The sequence below is a fragment of the Podarcis bocagei genome, assembly GCF_964188305.1.
Source record: "Podarcis bocagei genome assembly, chromosome: 12".
NCBI lineage: Eukaryota > Metazoa > Chordata > Lepidosauria > Squamata > Lacertidae > Podarcis > Podarcis bocagei.
Genome location: NC_138137.1, coordinates 36898632 through 36917225, shown reverse-complemented (window position 1 = coordinate 36917225; position 18594 = coordinate 36898632). Strand labels below are relative to the sequence as shown.

At 43.0% G+C, this 18594-nt stretch overlaps 1 protein-coding gene across 1 annotated transcript in view; it reads left to right on the top strand.

Annotated features, from left to right (window-relative positions):
• Positions 1-419: 419 nt before the first annotated feature.
• CUBN (cubilin) overlaps positions 420-18594 on the top strand; it is a gene marked incomplete at its 5' end in the record, with an annotated part of 135617 nt that continues 117442 nt past the window's right edge. The window contains 9 exons of the mRNA XM_081163387.1: positions 420-649; positions 778-907; positions 3445-3537; positions 8337-8375; positions 8982-9083; positions 10579-10682; positions 15117-15243; positions 16848-17016; positions 17116-17247. Coding sequence (XP_081019513.1) covers positions 420-649; positions 778-907; positions 3445-3537; positions 8337-8375; positions 8982-9083; positions 10579-10682; positions 15117-15243; positions 16848-17016; positions 17116-17247 — 1126 coding nt within the window. The remainder of the gene's footprint in view (positions 650-777; positions 908-3444; positions 3538-8336; positions 8376-8981; positions 9084-10578; positions 10683-15116; positions 15244-16847; positions 17017-17115; positions 17248-18594) is intronic.

Here is an 18594-nt window from a genome sequence, read left to right as displayed (position 1 = left end):
CGGGTAAAACCAAAATACAGTTACATGGCACCACCAGGATGCACGCACCAAGATTACCAGTCCAGGGAGAAGTCTTGGAAGACAGAGAAGCATTGCCCAGTAAGAAGTACCTGTTGACATGTCCCAGGCAGTGGCGTAGCGTGGGGGGTGCAGGGGGGGCCGGCCGCACCGGGCGCAACATGGGGGAGGCGCGCTCGCACTCGCAGCTCTCTGCCCCTACCGGGTTAGGGGGCGCAAATTACTTGCCTTGCCCTGGGTGCTGACAACCCACGCTACGCCACTGGTCCCAGGAACTGCTCTTTCAAACCTACTCACCAGGCATATTGTCACTACTGGCAAATGAAATCTCCCTTTTCTCTCTTAACTAAGTTATGGATGGGTCAGAAGGGGAAAAGAGCTGAATAAGCATCTCTGTGAATATGCAAAGAGTCCTGTCAGGGCAAAGTACACCTGACACTGGGTTAATCCTTGAAGATAGTGCAGATTTCACTTTAACCAACTGCACAGTCCAGGAAGACTTGCGGCGAGGAATGTTGAATCCAGGCTCTCTTCGGTGGGCTTTGGTGACATTCCTGATTATTTCTGGATTCAACTATGGATCTGAATCTACTGAGAAAAAGAGAGCAAAAAGGGGCATCAATCAGGATCAGTAAGTATCATTCTTGGAGTGTTAACCTGCAACCTGGCTAGCTCAGACAGAGCATAGATCAATCAGCTTCATTATATCTCTGGTAAATTTAACACCATGTGCAATCTTCTTCCTTTTCAATACACCAGGCCTCGCTTGTCATCTGAAAGGGGCCATTTAGTGTTCCATACTGGCTCTGCCAAAAATATTGAATTCAGAACCGGATCACAGGGCAGAATAAAAGTTAACGAAGAAGACCTTGTGGAGACTTTGATCCAGGTAATCTTTTGTGTGGTTTTATTTGGTTCATTGGTGTCCTTCAAATGGCTTTTGGATGCAAAGAGTTATAGTCAATCAGTACAGTGGTACCTCAGGTTACATATGCTTCAGGTTACAGACTCCACTAACCCAGAAATGCTGCTTCAGGTTAAGAACTTTGCTTCAGGATGAGAACAGAAATCGTGCTCTGGTGGCGCAGTGGCAGCAGGAGGCCCCATTAGCTAAAGTGGTGCTTCAGGTTAAGAACAGTTTCAGGTTAAGAACGGACTTCTGGAACGAATTTACTTAACCCGAGTTATTGAGTACTTAACCACTGTATTGAGTTACACAGAGCCATCAGGGCGCATAGAGCTTCACAAGATAGGTCCCTGTCCTGAGGAGCTTACAGGCAATAATTTGGCACAGAGGAAGGGGAGGGGATGTCAGCCAAAACGATTTGAGTATACACTGGTGCCTAGCGACACCATAATTTCAGGCATCAACTGTATTTGTTTATTTCATTAATTAACTTAATTTATGAATCACTTCCCATAAAACATCCCAAATGAATAGCAATCAAAGCATCAACAATGAAATGATATATTACAATAATTTCAGAGCTAATACTGATAGACACTGGGATAAAAGTCTGTACCGCAGATTGCCTCCACTTAAACGGCTTGTTGAAAAAGGAAGGTATTGGATAGTCGCCAAAATGACAACAGAGGTGGTACCTGTCAGATATGGAACGGGAGGGAATTCCAAAGTGCCTGATTCCTATTTCATATGGAAGAGACCTCCCAATAAAATGCTATCACAGAATCATAGAGATGGAAGGGATCCTGAAGATCATCTAGTCCAACCCCCTGCAATGAAGGGCTATGCAGCCATCCCATACAGGGATCAAACCTGCAATCCTGGCATTATCAGCACCACGATCTAACCCACTGAGCTATCAGCACAGTGATTAAGTATCTAAGGGGTGAGGCACTCTTTGGGGTATCCTGGTTCTAAGCTGTATAAGTACTTTATACTTTGGTAGCTAATTGGCAGATAGTGCAATTTTCTTTCACTGTTGTGTTGACAATGTTGATGGAACACTTCCGTCTGTTGTGAGTTAGACCGCTTCAATCAATCCAGCTCTGGACTCGACTACCCCACACAGTGCATGCCTTTCTGCAAAAGTAATTGGGCCATGTGGAAAACACAGTTGTGATATGAGGTCTTTTCATTGCTATGGGGACAGTCCAGGCCATGAGTGCTTCTGGAGTTCTTTAGCTCATGTCAGCCTCTCTTCATGGTATCCTTGGTTTCCCCCTTTTCATTGAACCAACGGTACCAGGAAAAATCAAGTGCTATAGTCACATGGCTTCTTCCAAACTAAGTGGGTTCAGAGCTCTTCAAAGCATTCAAGCCCACGAATCCAGCATCTACTCCTGCTTCTATCTTATTCTGATCTTCTCCCATTTGTCTAAAGAATTTATTTTTATTTATTTTTTACTGCACTTAATCGCTGCTGGAGATGATTGTGGCTGATGACAGGGCCATAAATCGAGAGTTTATATAAAAATTAAAAGATAAGCTTTTATAGTATATAATTTATGCCTTATCTAAATGAACTTTATAATAACAACATCATATAATAGAAGTGATGTCAGGGTTAGCATGTGGCAACAAGAACAGAAATATACTGTGGCCTTGTAAGACCTTTTGATCACAGGGTGGGCTTTTATATGTGTACAATTGACATGCAAAGCTAGAATTGGTGCCATCGCCCTTTCACCCCCATTTTGTGAGAACCCCTCAACCTCATTGTTGCTCTTATTCCCTTACTTGCCCCCACCCCCTAGCGGTGTAAAAGGGGAAGAGCAGGTGAGCTACCAAGCAGAAAGTAATGTATGTATTTACTTTTTATATGCCAAAATTTATACACTGCTTCTATGGGATGCATAGGGTATTAGGGGAGGGGTAGTACTTCTGGTGGGGGACACATCATGCTCCTTCTGCGGTAGTTGGTCTACCTTTGGTTCCTACCCTGCACTCAGCTCTCACCTGTGGCTCCTAGAAGCATGTGACAATGGTCACACCCTGGGAGATAGCTTCGACTTGCCAGCTGAACCAGGTGAGAGTAGCCAAAGGGTCTCAAACCCTCAGGGAGTTAGGGACGTCCCCTGCATGTGAAGATGCGGGTTGGGTGGGTTGGGCAGGCGAGACCAATAGTGGGTCCAACAGTCAAGAAGGCGGTTTCAACATGTCTTGTAGAGGGAAGTGAGGGGCAGATGGGGCTTGTCAACCTGGGGCAGTAGCCCATCTAGGAGAAGGAAAAGTCTGGTCTTAAACCTCCACTGCCTTGCAGGATATCTTCGGGAGAAGAAAAGGCTAAGGACAAATCTGGAGTGGAGTCCCTAAGGCAGTTGGATGGTGCCTTGTAGGCCTCCCCTCCTCCAGCATCCAACAGTGTCCTGTATTTATCTCCCTTGTGGATTTCTCACAACATCTCTGAAACCTGAGTACATTCCCTGCACTTTAAAGCACTGTCAATTTCTTTTAAAATTTAGATCAGAAAGAATAAAGATGAGATTCTGGAACTGAAAAGAACCGCTGGTATCCCTCAAAATATTTCCAGTCAGATCACACAGCTTCATTCTAAGGTAAGTCTTGTTTTCTATAAATTTGTACACAAATTTTCAGCTCCTCACCACGTGAAGAAAAAAAGTCAGTATTTTGCCATAAGAGTGATGTAGTAGTTGGAATGTCAGGAAATGACCTTTCCAAATTTCCACTCAGCCATGAAGTTCATTGCACAACCTTGGGCTCATTCCTATTTTTCAGCCCAACTTACCTTACAGGATTATTGTGAGGATGAAATGGGGCAGTGAGGAAGCCATCTATACTGTTTCAAAATTCTTGGAGGAAATAGTGGGATATAACTGTAATAAAGTTTCCTATCCTAGTTGAGAATTCTGCACTTTAAACCACATGGACAGTGCTCACAATACATATTTTCAAAAATCATTGTATTTGTTTGTTCTGTAAAGAGACATATACTGATTTCACTGGGTACTGGACCAAATCCTATCTCTATGGATTTTTTTCTCCAGCTCCATGGTGTTTACCAACCTACCAAGTTGTTTACCAAGCCACAATCACTCATGCAAGCCTAGTTTGGAGTGTTGTTTTCATTAAAAAGAACTTCTAGCAAAGAGTTACCAGAGCTGGTTGAATTTGAAAATAAAACCCCCGTTTCTTATATCATTATTAATCATATACCCAGCACTGAAATTTGCTTGCTTTCCAGGCAAATCACAAGTTTTAGCTAGACAGATGGAAGTTGACAGTGCAGATCCAAATGTAAAATCCCATGACATGCTTTGTTCAGGTGGTGCATAATTCTGCACTAAAGCTATTGTAAATCCTGCTGATTTTAATGGGAGAAAGTTGCTTAACCTTTTCCTGTTGAAATTAAGGACCACTGCAGCTGTTCAGTTTCTACTGTCTTGTGCCTTTAATAATAATAATAATAATAATAATAATAATAATAATAATAATAATACACACAGGGAGGTGGTCCCTGCAGCGCAGCAGGATGAATTGATCTCCTTCAGAGGGGACTGTGCAAACAGTAAATTTTGGAACTAGGTGTCTGACTGGTGCAACAAGATTATTAAAGTGGCAGCCCTAGTAGGGGAAAGAGAGGAACAGGCAGGAAAATCTCTTCAGTCATCCCTGTCCATGAAGCATCAAAGGCAAAGCATAACGATTAAGATAATTGTAATGTGTATGGGTTGCTCGTGCGTAAGTTGCCGCCTCTCCAGGCTTTGTTGCCTTGCTAAACCTTTCAGTCTGGGCAGCCCTTCACTTCGTGGCTGCCTCAGTCGCTAGCAGAATCCGTCAGTGGGCGTTTCTTAAATCTTTTCCAACATAAAAGTTGTTTGACACCCAGTCTCCTCCTACTCTCTCTGCGCGGAAGTCTTCTGCGCAGGGTGGGCGTGGGTAGCGGAGGACCTGTGCTCTCCCCGCTGGTGTCCAGTGAAGAGTCCTGGAGCCCTCTCGCCGATTCCCCCATCAGCCCCTCTATATCCCTGGTGTTGCGCTGATTTGCTTCCCCATCTGCGGAGCTGCATTTCTCCCTGCTGGGCCCTTCTCCAGCATCATTTGAGAGCCTTCCCTCTGCCTCTAGCTCCGATGTCAGTTCCCTGACAATAATGATGGAATAAGTGAAGAAAGAAACATCTTCACTATTGTGCTGAGTCATCGCTGTAAACTGATGCTTTCTTGTCCGTTCAGGACTGGTGCTAGACATCAGGGGATCATCAGCAGAGTGCTGCTGATGCCTCTGTGCAGCTGACCCCCTCCCCAAATGCACCACCAATACCTCTGTGGCAGTTGCGCCCCAGTTCCCCTCTTCCCTTGCTGCTCCTTCTCCTCTGACCCCCCTCTTCCTTTTTTCTTAAAAAAAGAAGAAGTGTAAGATAGTTTTCAGCTAAGTTTTACATAGAAGAGACCCTCTGAAATTAATGAACATGTTATCTAAGTTATCTTCATTAATTTAAATAGGTCAACTCTGACTAAGACTTAGTTGACCACCACCCATATTCTTCACTGTTGTGATGGCAACAGAACCGATGGTTTCTCTACCATTTCTTGGTCAAAAACAGGCACCTGTCTGAGCTGGGCATTTTGAACAGGGTGGTGGGAGAAGTATTAGCACCACCACTGTGATTTGCTGCCGTGGCTAGAAAGATTATGTTAACACTTAGATACATAGAATCACCTTTATTTTTATTTATTTTTTTCAACTATGCTTTTGAAGAAAAGGCTTTTTAGTTGCCCTGGCAAACTACGTTTTCTGTGCCACCCCATCCCAAATGTCTGGCTCTAAGAAGGATACCTTTCTCAGAGTCCAAGCAAGGCCGACAGGGAAGTGGAGGTTGGAAACCAGCCAATCACCGTGGATGTAAGCAAGTTTGGCTCTCAAGCAAAGTAGGCCATGGTGTCTGCACACATACATTCAGTGGGTTGGGCTGTGCGCGCCATGTGGTCTGTCCTTCACCCAGTGGCAGAGCTTCATGCTCCAGCACCGGGGGGGGGGCAGATAGTAGGTGGGGGCATGGCTGGTGCGCATCCGGGGGAGCATGGTGTGTGTCCTGGGGGCGTGGCATGCATCCTGGGGGTGTGGCGTGGTGCCTGCAGGGGTGTGGTGTGCGCCCTGGGGGCATGGCACACCGCCCGCAGGGGCGTGGTGCCCAGCGCGGGCGGGGGGCAGCCACGATGGCACCCAACCGGGATTGCGCTGCCTGGGGCTGTCCGCTCCCACCGCTCCCCTATTCCTCTGCCAGTGCCTGCACCCCTCAAGTGAGCCTGTTGTGGTTGGAGTACGTTGCCATCACCACTGTTAAAATAGGATTCAGCTTCCAGTCTGTTCAACTTCTGTACATAGACCAGAGGGATTGGCCCCCATCTTACTATTTTTGGATTAATCATTAGCTTCATTTGCAGCATTGATATTGATCTGTAGTTATCTAAGTATATTTCATTTTGTTTTCCATTTTAAGCAAATTTTTGAATTACTTTGGCAGCTTCGGGCTCTTTAGTTAACTTAACTTGTATTGGTTTTTGGAAGATGCTATGTGTATGTGTGTGTGTGTGTATATATATATATAAACCTTCATAAATATGAAAACATAAAATGTGTACTTTAATGCTTAACCCGCAATCCTGTGGCCTGGAGTTTTTGCTTCGAGTTTAGAAGATCATACAGGCACAGTTCTGTATAATGTTTTTCTTTTTTTAAAATGCTCTGTATTCAATATACAAAACTGTATCTCTATATAGATAGCAGGAGCAGAAACATAAAATTCTGAATTAGAGCATTTCACTCTCTTTAGGCTTGTTTTTGAAAACATTCAATGGTCAATTCATTCTTGATGTAAGTGGCTTTGGCTGTAGGTCTTCGAAAAACATTTCATAGACTAAGAACTTATTCAGAAGCAAATATAAGAGTTTGTTGGTATTTATTTTTTTTACAGCATTTTACATAACTTCGTCAAATAGACTAAAAAATGACTAGAGACAAATAAGTTTCTTTCACTAATCACTGATTTAGGTTACATGACAAAGAACCATGGAGTGTAACAGTCTTGGGAATCAAAGACTGGGAGTTCATGATTGCTACTGACTAACAAAAATGAAACCATGTTTTGTAAACTGAAGGAGAATATTCTTTTCAGCTTTAATGTCAGCTACTTCATATCACATTACTGGAAGTATGTTTGGAAGTATTTTCTTTCTAATTTGACAATAATTTCTATTTAGTTTGATAATTTCCTGCTTCTTATATTCTTATTTATTCAGTTTATATCCTGCCCTTTATGGAAAGATCTCAGGGCAGTATACAACATTAGAAACATAAAACATCCAAAAAGGAATGGCAAGACAAACTGTTAGAGTATATTGAATTGGCTAGATTAACAGAGGCAAGAGTTTCAAAAAGCATGTGGAAAATGCGGAGAATACTTCACAAAATAGTGCCCTAAAATACATACCTGGACTTGTTTCGATTAATGTCTGCTGGAGATATTTGTGGATATTTAAATTATAGTTAGAAAAATCTTAATAATTATTCGTAAAGGAAACAGTTTATAAGAAGTAAATAAGGAGGCCAGATACAGGATAAAGGAAGTCTTTTATTTGGTTGTTTGTACTGTTGTATGTTATGCTTATTGCATGTTATGTTCACATTTAATGTGGGTGGATTTCTGTATTGTGGGGTGGGGGGTTTATGTTATGTTGTAAATAAAATTTCAAATCAAAATTTATAAAAAAAGAAAGAAACACAAAACATCAACAAGAAGAACATTATAAAAGCATAGTAAAAAGCAGACAGACAGACAGCCTAATAGTAAAAGAATCATAATAATAGCAGTCGTCCCCCCAACACACTTTCACAGGCCATAGATTATTAAATAGACATAGGCCTGGGTAAAGAGGAATGTTTTTGCCTGACATTTTCCTGAGTGCTTGGAAGGGGATGATTCTTCATCAGAGCTTGGAGAAGAGGGGTGTGGGTGGGTGTGAAAAACTTTTTGGAAGAGAAAGATCTGTGAGCCCAGTCTTGGCACCTTAAGGGTACAAGAGCTCTCTGGGGTTCTGATGTGGGGCAATGGGTTTGCTGTCTTGAAGGAGTATGGGCTGCCTTGCAAATAAAGCAGATGCTATAAAGGTGCCATGAATCTCATCCAATGAAACCAGATCTGGATAGCCCTGCCCAGGGACCTTCTTCACGGCTTGTGGTGGTGCAGAGAACACAACAGTACTGAAAAAATATCCTCTTTGAAATTCCACCCTTTCTTCTTAGCCTGCCCATTATGCTTGATTATAATGTCTAGCTGTTATTCCAGGAATGTCTAGCTATTATTCCCAAATGTTTGTCTTTATATTTCTGTTGTAGATTGTGAATATCGAAGGCAGACTTCAAAGCCTTGAGCAGGTGAGTACTTTTATGGAAGAAGACAAAGTGTTCTGTAGTCAGAAATCTTAGTGGTGCGCCAAGAAGATAAAGTGTGCTCAATCCTGGGTTACACATGAATGTATCTTAAAAAACAACAACCCAAAAGGTAAAGTGGTGTTGATGGAATGAAGATAACAGGGCTGTGTGCACACCCTAATCCGATGCAGGGCACAATCCAGGATAGCTGTGTGGACCTCCACTTCCCCTCTCCTTGCTACCCTCCTGAGTAGATCTGATCTGACACCAGGTGATCCAGGGCTGGCTCAACCCAGTGGCTGAATCCTTGATTGACCCAAATCAGCCCAATTCATTTAGGCCTCCAGGGTTCAGCTGGGGTCAGCAGACAGCCCTCATAAATAAACTTTAATGCTTATTTCTGAGAAATACTGTAGGTTTTCTATTGACAAAGCAAAAGGAGAGCTTTTGTTATGCACCCATTAAGTTTATTCTCTGAACTGGCTGCTTGCGGGAACCTAAACAGAGCCAAGTCCTCTACACACTATGAAGGTTATTTAAGAAAGACTGTGCCAATGAAGTCATAAACGCTAACTGACTGGGTTTATTTTTGCCCTTGTTTTGTGCCAGACCATCCTGAGAAAAGCCTGTAGCAGCAATCCCTGCCAGAATTCTGGAACCTGCATTGATTTGCTAGATGCCTTCTTCTGTCTTTGCCCCAACAACTGGCAGGTAAGGTAGTCGCTCAACAACTTCCAATTGATGCAATATGTAAAGTTCAGACCCTGCTACTGCCATCACCTGCAAAGGACCCAATCAATGCATTGCTCACAGAAGCATGTAGGAATATAAACATGGTGTTATCAATTAGGGGAAGGGCTGTAGTTCAGTGATGGAGCATCTGCAGAAGGCCTCACATTCAATCCCTAGCATCGCCAGGTAGGGCTGTGAATGTCCTCCATCTGAACCCCTGGAAAACCAGTGTCAGTCAGTGTACAGTGGTACCTCGGGGTACAGATGCTTCAGGTTACAGACACTTCAGGTTATAGACTCCGCTAACCCAGAAATAGTACCTCGGGTTAAGAACTTTACTTCAGGATGAGAACAAAAATTGTGTGACGGCAGCACAGCAGCAGCGGGATGCCCCATTAGCTAAAGCGATACCTCGGGTTAAGAACAGTTTCAGGTTAAGAACGGACCTCCAGAACGAATTAAGTTCTTAACCAGAGGTACCACTGTACTGAGTTAGCTGAGCCAATGTTTTGGCTAAGCAGCTTAGTACACAAGAAGAAGAGCCTTGCTGGATGAATAAGCCTTTTACAAAGTAAAACAAACAAAAACAAACCACTTACACAAAATAAAAATATAAACCCCCATCATTAAAAATTTCAATAACACAATCCTACTGAAGCATTAATGCGTGACTCAGTCCAATAGCTTTTAATATTTATTTCTTTTTATTTCTTTTTGCAGAAATTTTTATTAGAGTTTTACAATACAACAAAATAGTATCTAGAAAAAATGAAGTCAGAAATATCAGAAAAAGGAAAGGAAAGGAAAAGAACAAAAGAAAAGAGAGGAAAGCAAAGAAAGCAAAGACAGGAGAAATCTATTAGAAATAATAACACACAGAGAGAGGGAGAAAGAGCGAGAGAGAGAGAGAGATCCTTTTCATTTTTTCCGTGCTGTGTTGCTATCAGATGAGGAATGCACCATAGGTGGAAATGGTTTTCATTTAAACATTGATCATCTTATTCATGGGTCTCCCAAGTTCCAAAATTAAAATTTTATTCATGCAGAGGAAGGGGGGGGGCAAGTGTGGATGCTTAACTGAACCTCTTGTATTAGTAGGATGTATTGTGTTTATGGCAGCACACAAATGGATCTCTAAAGATTAATCCCTTGAGCAGAGCATGTGCTCCTTTGCATATTTGGCATCAGAAGCTGGAGGGCTAATGGTGCATGATTTCACTCCCCAAGGAGAAGCTCCATGCTTCTACTATAATGGCCCTATGCTTTAAATTAAATAAAAGCATGCTATATTTCCATGGACAAGCATCTGAACAACTGAGTTTTGTTTTAGTGTTTGTGAAGGGCAGTATTGCCGCAAGCCAACCAGATGCTGCGTTACAAACTTTTGAAATTCTATATCATCACACTGGCTCTGCGGACCCCATTGTGTGTCTGTTTTACTCGGGAAATAAGCTCGATTTCACTCTGTTTTCAGGGGCCATTCTGTTCTGTTGACGTTAATGAATGTCAGATTTATGCTGGGACACCTCTAGGTTGCCAGAATGGGGCAACATGTGTAAATACCCCGGGTAGTTACAGGTAAGTAACTCCTGCTAATGTCCTTAGGAGGATGTCCATTATAGTTTTGCTGAGTGCTATGAACATGCAAGATACAACAATAAAGAGTGCCTCTAGATCGCCACAATTTGCAGGAGGAATTCAAGTGGATACTGGAAATTTAGGCTTCCGCAACAAAAGCAGATTAAACAACGGTCTGTTGCAACAAATCCACTTCTAAAACAACAAAAGCAGACTTTCGTGGTTAAGAAAATGAGCAGGAAATGCACAGAAAAAGTGTGGAAAGGACCAATGATTAATGGGAAGACATATCAACAGCCCGCAGCTGCTGCCCACCTTTAGCAGCAGCAGCAGCAGCAGCTTTCGTAGCTGGAGTCAATCCCGTCCTTGAGTGGTTAAAAAAGTATCACAAAGAAGAGGCTACTCAGGGAATTTATAACAACTATTTTCAATATAAAACAGTTTATGGAGGGAACAAACCATGCAGCAGGTTGTTGCTTGCAATGAAGAACTAAACCTAAACTACACACTGCCTGAGAGCTGATTCAGCAGTTCCCAGTATGGTAAGCCAAGAGGGCAAATATACCAGTTTTTTCCTGGCTGGAATATATATTTGAACTCTGATTATACATATTGCTTGCCTGGAGTAGGATAGGGAGGGTGTGTGTGTATGTGTATGTGTGTGCATGCAAAACTAGCCTACTGTTCACATTTTAAATTCATTGCTCCACCCCCTTTTACCTCTAGCCCTTCCCATGCTGACATTTCATGCAGCCCTCCTAGCTTGGACTTGTTTTAAGTTCCTGCTCCTTAAAAAAATGGCTAGCTGGTAAAAACACCCATAATTTCCTGACGAAGCTTTCTCAGTGTAATGGGACCTCATGCCAGAGTTCTCTGCAAAGCATTTTGGTTTTGGAATAACAACAACAACACCACACACACACAAAATCCCTTCCTCTGCAAATATTTGCTTGGCATTCCTTGTGCTTTGGAAAGCTTGCAAGCTTTTACACAAATTAGTTCAGGGCAACTCTTGATTTGATTTTGATTTGATTATTCTTTAGTCCACTTCTTTGTCTGTGCACACATAAAGATTAAAAACAAGAACCTTCCTGAAGTGTCACCCATCTCACTCTGGGCACTGTGAGTTCTCTCTTGCTTGCCAATCAGACCCTCTGAGAATTGCCTCCTTTTCCTTTTTTTCTGAAGAAGTGTGCATGCACACGAAAGCTTATGCCATGAACTAACTTAGTTGGTCTTTAAGGTGCTACAGGAAGGAATTTTTTTATTTTGACTATGGCAGACCAACACGGCTACCTATCTGTAACCAACTCCTTTTCCACCGTGTGTGTGAGACGGAGAGGGTGGGTGGGTAGGTAGAGAAGGAAAGCACTTCACATAGCACATAGTTAAATCCTGGAATTTGGTTCCGCAGCGAGAAATGATGGCTACCAACTTGAATGACTTCCAAGTGTCCCAGAAAAACCGGAACATCCCATTTCCCCCCACAATAGCACTTAACCATCCAGAGGTCTTTTACCTTTACCTTTTACCTAGTATGTCAGCTTCATTTGTTCACCTGGAGTCATCAGATTCAACACATGAAATGCCCTATTTGAAAATAAATGAGATCATCATCATCATCATTTATTATTTATACCCTGCCCATCTGTCTGGGTTTCCCCAGCCACTCTGGGAAGCTTCCAACAAAATATTAAAATACAATAAAAGGTAAAGGTAAAGGTACCCCTGCCCGTACGGGCCAGTCGTGACCGACTCTGGGGTTGCGCGCCCATCTCGCTTAAGAGGCTGGGGGCCAGCACTGTCCGCAGACACTTCCAGGTCACGTGGCCAGCGTGACGAAGCTGCTCTGGCGAGCCGGCACCAGCACAGCACACGGAAACGCCATTTACCTTCCCACTAGAAAGTGGTCCCTATTTATCTACTTGCACTTAAGGGTGCTTTCGAACTGCTAGGTGGGCAGGAGCTGGGACCGAAAGACGGGAGCTCACCCCGCCGCGGGGATTCGAACCGCCGACCATGCGATCGGCAAGTCCTAGGCGCTGAGGTTTTACCCACAGCGCCACTCATGTCGCTTAAAATGCAATAGTCCTTCAGAAATTAAAAGCTTCCTTAAGCAGGACTGCCTTCAGATGTCTTCTGAAAGACTGGAAGTTGTTTTTTCCTTGACATCTGGTGGGAGGGTGTTCCACAGGGCGGGCACCACAAACCAAGAAGGCCCTTTGCCTGGTTCCCTGTAACTTCGCTTCTCACAGTGAGGGAACCGCCAAGAGGCCCTCAGTGCTGGACTTCAGTGTCCGGGCAGAATGATGGGGGTGGAGACACTCTTAAAATGTTTTGTCCACCAAAAAGTACCATAGGGATGATATCAAAGAGCTCACCGTCCTAGTTAAGAAAATGTTATTCTTGCTTTCTATCTGACATTTTCTTAACAGGGTCACATTTCAATTCAAAGCAATGTTTCAGAAAAAAACTAATGACCAGAAATGGAAAACAGTGACCAACAATTCCTTCATTCATTGCTCTGTTGAGATTGTTATGGAACTGATCTTTTTGAACATTCTGGTTTCTAAAGCTTTGATCTGGACAGCATGACGGTAGTAATAAATTAATATCTTATTCAAATAGATAAAATATAATATCATTTTATACCACCTCAGGGAGTTCTCTCAGTGCAGGACTTGGAGTTTTGAAGTCTGCGTGACTAATCACTGAGACTTGTGGTCACTTTTGTGAACTGCCAACCAAATGTTCTTTTTCTTCTAAACCGGGCAATTTGTTTTATCTTCCCCAGATTGGCAGCAGGCTGGAAGATGCTTTATGCTTACAGAGTCTAACGCTCTGATTCCAAACACGTTTTTCTAGGAAATAAGTCCCACTGTCTGAAATCAACAATCTGTTAAAAGACAAACCATTGCTTTATTACAGTTGGGTAGGGGTTAGTCAAGCATTAAAGCTTTGAAATCTGAGTTAATCAGTACCACTTCACTGGAGGCTGTGCTCAGTAACCTAGCTTTGCTTGCTTTTAATGTATCAAGTCAACCATCTAATGGAACGTGGAGCACTCTGAAAAGTTAATAATCTGGACTTCTGGCTACCAGTGAAACGGGGATCTGTGCATATACAGTTACATGTACAATGAAATGTAACCATGAATGTATAGTTAAAAAGCTTCATTTGCTTTATATAGCGACCTTGTTTGCATGGAACGCTAAGCCAAATCATGTCTTAGTGCAAACATGTGATGGTACTGGCTCCCAGGCCAGGGAGGAGATTACAGCTGTTTTACTCTTATTCAGTTTGGCACAGTGTTTTGCCTGTTTGCAGTTTGTTGGGAGTGCAACAGCAGAGATCATTCTCTGTGTAGCTTAAGGGTTAGTTCTGTTGTTATTGTTAAAGTCAACTAACCAAGAAGGAGACAGGTGGGGTTGTTGTTTAGCAACCAAGCAGAATTGCATGATGTTTCTTGAGATAGCTCATCCCCTGATTGCCTGTCTAGTTTTTAATTTTCTCTCTCTATGACATGTGGGACCTGCAACCAAATGTTGCATTGAGGGTTGCTGCTGTTCAGGATTCCAGTCATTCTTTTCTATCTTCCCCTCTCAGTTTTCCATCCCAACCACCAGCATTCTGTAGGCATTGAGTATGCACAGTCCTCATTGGACTATTTTGAGGAGCTTCTCCCCTTAGGTCTTTCCCCCTAAAGAATTTTTGTGCTTCTGCATACCTTGGAGTCACCCCAGACCTGCTGATAGCTCCGTCTAAAGTGTGTGTGTGGGGGGTGTTTTTTTCTGGCTACAAAAGGAATGCCACTTACAGTTGAAACAGTGGAAATGGGAGGGAATGGCTTCAGGTTAATGGAAGCAAGGCAGGCTCTAGATCCAAACACTAACCAAGTTAACTAGATGTTACAAAGTAGAGAAAAACTTTGATGCAAGTCAAGGAACTCACGTAGAATACTCTGATGACTCATAAATTCCTTCACTTAAAAAAAGCATGACATTCTTACTGTTAATTCTTGCATTCTACACACACATCTCAAGGCAATATACCACAAAACAGCTAAAAACTTTTCTAAATCAACACAAAAATTAGCAGATGTATTTTTTATTTTTTTTAAAAAAAGGCACCCATGGTAGAGGCCCATTTATCTTGTTGGGATCACCTGTTGGAATGTCTTCATTTGTTTCCAGAGGGCACCTGTCATATCTCAACAGGAAAGCTCTTTTCCAGAAGAGAGGCTGCCACACTGTTACTGTGGAATGGGCTCCTGAGGTCTTTGGAACTTGCAGGAGATGCTGCAGATCAGATATAAGTGTAGAAATTAAGACATCATAACTCAAAGCATGAAACTGGTTAATGTTTGACAGATTAAGGACAGACTTTAGACATGTGGAAGGGTATTGCAATGTTATTTCATTCTTCCTCTGAAAGCTGCACCTGTACACCAGAAACTTATGGACCTCACTGCGTGTCACATTTTGATGACTGCCAAGGGAGATCTCCAGCTCTCTGTGGGCATGGGCTCTGTGTTGATGGAAACAGGGAGCAACCTGGTCAGGTAAGCAAAGAGAGCTGATCTAGCCCTCCTAGAAAGAAAGTTATGTAGCCTCTTGAACAATTTCTGTGAGATGAACAAGCCTGGCTGCTCCCACTTTTTTATCCAATGAGTTAGAGCTGCGGCAGGTGTTTGGACATCAGGCAACAGGAATTCCTGGGGTCCTAAAATACTGCTGCTTTCTGTTCCCCTTTAGTGCACTTTTCTGTTTTATTTTCTAGTTCTTGGAATATCTGCAGTTTGCCCTTCCTTTTCCCTAGCAACCAGTATGCATCTTTCCTAGGGTGGGTTTGTTTGAGATCACACAGTCCCCAGAGACAATTTTCTGCACATACTACTACATAATAAGTACAAGTGAGAGTTAAAGAACTGCCCCCATCCCCAAATAGCAAATGCAAAATGTGAAAACATTACAAAAAGCATGGGCAGGAGCCAAGGACCACTAAGAATTCACTCTATAGTTAAACTGCAGTTCAGTGGCATGTATGTCTACTCAGAAGTAAGTCTTTTGTGTTTAATGGAGATTACTCCCAGGTAAGTGGGTTTAGGATTGAAACTTAAGCTTTGGTTTCATGTAGGCATTGTGTAAAAGCAGCATCCTTGTGCTTTTAGCAGCTACGTGGGAGGCAAAAATTCAATAGGTTAAGCCTTTTCTAGTACAGTGCTACCACAGGTTACAGACGCTTCAGGTTACAGACGCTTCAGGTTACAGACTCGGCTAACCCAGAAATAGTACCTCGGGTTAAGAACTTTGCTTCAGGATGAGAACAGAAATCGTGTGGCAGTGGTGCGGCAGCAGTCGGAGGCCCCATTGGCTAAAGTGGTACCTCAGGTTAAGAACAGTTTTTGGTTAAGAACTCACCTCCAGAACGAATTAAGTTCTTTATGGAAATGCAATTATGGCAAAAACTTCCGCTGTTTACATTCTGCCTGCCAGGCATTTTATTATGTGTTTGGCCACTGATTTATTATTGGGTCCTTTAGTGCACCTGCAAGAGAGTCCACAAATCAGCATATAATGCAAAACATGCAAATTTGATGCAAATCTGTGGCCTTTTTTCAAGTGGGTTGGAAAGCCACATCCACAGAGTACTGGGGCCAGAAAATCCTGCTGGCACCATTGGCCCTTCTCTTGGAGTCTGAATTTCTCTGGTTCAGACTATACTAGCTTTAAATGCATTTTGCCAGTGAATGAATAACCTTTGTTTGTGAATTTCCCCCAAAGCATAACAACCCACAGTATTCCAAAGACAGAGCAGCCAAGTTTATTTGCAGATGGTTATGTTTGTATCAGTCTTATGATACGCTAGCAGGTTGTGCTCACTGAATTTAATTATATTTAGGCTGATTTCATGATTACTGGTCATTCTCTGGCTTATTATGATTAAATTACAGGTTCCCTTTTACTGGAGCACATTAAGCCTCTGCTGCTAGTAGAGGAGAGCAAGCTTGGGGAAAGAACACAGACCATAATTGAAATGGGGCTCTGTAAAGGCAAATCACCGCACGGCTGCAAGCCTGGCTTGAAATTAGCAATAGTTCAAAAGGTTTATTAGGAGCAGTTCCTCTTGAGGCATGTTCATGATTGCCCTGTTTTAACTTGGCAGCCCAAGTACAGCTGCATCTGTGATGCTGGCTGGATGGCGCCGCCAGGGAGTCCTGCCTGCACTGCTGACATCGATGAGTGTAGCCTCCCTAAACCGCCCTGCTCTCTGGATCCTCCTGTGCAGTGCCAAAACATGCCAGGCTCTTACTCCTGTGGTCCTTGTCCATCAGGTGAGTAAGGAAATAAAAAGAGTCCTCCTGGATCAGGCCAGAGGCCCATCTGCTCCATCACAGTGGCCAGCCGTATCATGCAGCTTTCTGTTTCCATAGGCTGGCAAGGAAACGGCTACAGCTGCCAAGATATTAACGAATGTGAGATAGATAATGGAGGCTGTTCAACTGCCCCAATGGTTCAGTGCATCAACACCATGGGCTCCTTCCACTGCGGCTATTGCCCGCCAGGTAAACAATGGACGTCCTCTGTATTTCTCAATCGGTTTCAGCTTTGCTGTTTTGTAGACCTTGATGCTGCTGTACCTACTCAATAATATCTGGCAAATTGGTCAAACCTGTTCTTTGGGAACCTGCCATCTTTCAGCTACCTGAAGAAAGACAAATACGTTATGAATGGAAAGGTTCCATAGTTTTCTTCACCTGGTTGTAATAATGTCATTTAGTATGAGACTGTGAGGTTTTACAAGGCAAATTCCATTGTGATGCAGGGCAAAACCGATCACAGTCTTTGAGACTGTAAAGGACTTTTATCCCTGTTTAGGTTGGGTAGGAAACTCTGCGAATTTCCTTCCTTACTTGAAAGCAGTGGACTTCTCTGAGTCTCCTGAGAGCATTTTAGGCTGCAATTCCCATTGCATTCAGTTGGACTGCTGAGAAAAAATGCATTGGCCTATCCAACAAACGTGAAACACTTTGATTCTGTTTGCACACGGTCCAGAAAAAGGTATGAAGGCAGATCATGTTTGCTTTCTGCCTGTGACACACACTGTAATGTGGATGATAGTGCTTTGCTAGAGGATCAAGCAAAGACAGGTGAAATGGCGATTAAGGTTCTTTCTGTACCCTGGAGTTTCGTGACGCTATGAAACATGTACTCTTCTGCTGCCATTTCCAGTTCCCTCTTACCTGCTAAGCTTGTGGTGTGTGGGTGTGGTGGGTGGGTGTGTACACCCCCCTGCTTTTTCCAAATCTAAAAAGCACAACATTCCCTGTCCCCTTGGTATGTTCTCTTGAGTTTTCCAGCCAAACAATGTGTACAAAAAGGCATATATTGCAGTAGAGTGTGCATAAACACACATGCGTCAGTGAAAAGTAACATACAAAATGCATTCAATTAAGGGAAATCGCTTTGCAAAAATGTCTCTTTTAGGCAAAAATTCCTTACAAACACATGTGTTTTAGGATAAATTAGCACTAAAATGCTGGTGGATTTTGAGGGGGACATTTAATTTTTTAAAAAATTGCCAACTGAGGAGGAAATGTAGAGAACCAAACTTAAGACAGGAAAAAATGAGGAATAGAAACTGAAAATGGCAGTCTGTGGGAAGGAAGCCTATCATTCTCCCCCCCCCCCCCCGAGTGATTTGTTTCTGGGAAAGTTTAATAGAGCCTGGGTCCATAGGGATGCCAGCTTACATCTGGCTTGCACCAACCACTCCGGCCCCATTGCATCTGGGGCTGTTACAGGAACCCGTCACATGGCAGAGATCTAGGGAAGTTGCTGCAGAACCAAGTGCAACGGCTGATGATATCGTCCAGCTCATGAGACTTGGATTGCCCAACTTTCTGCTGATT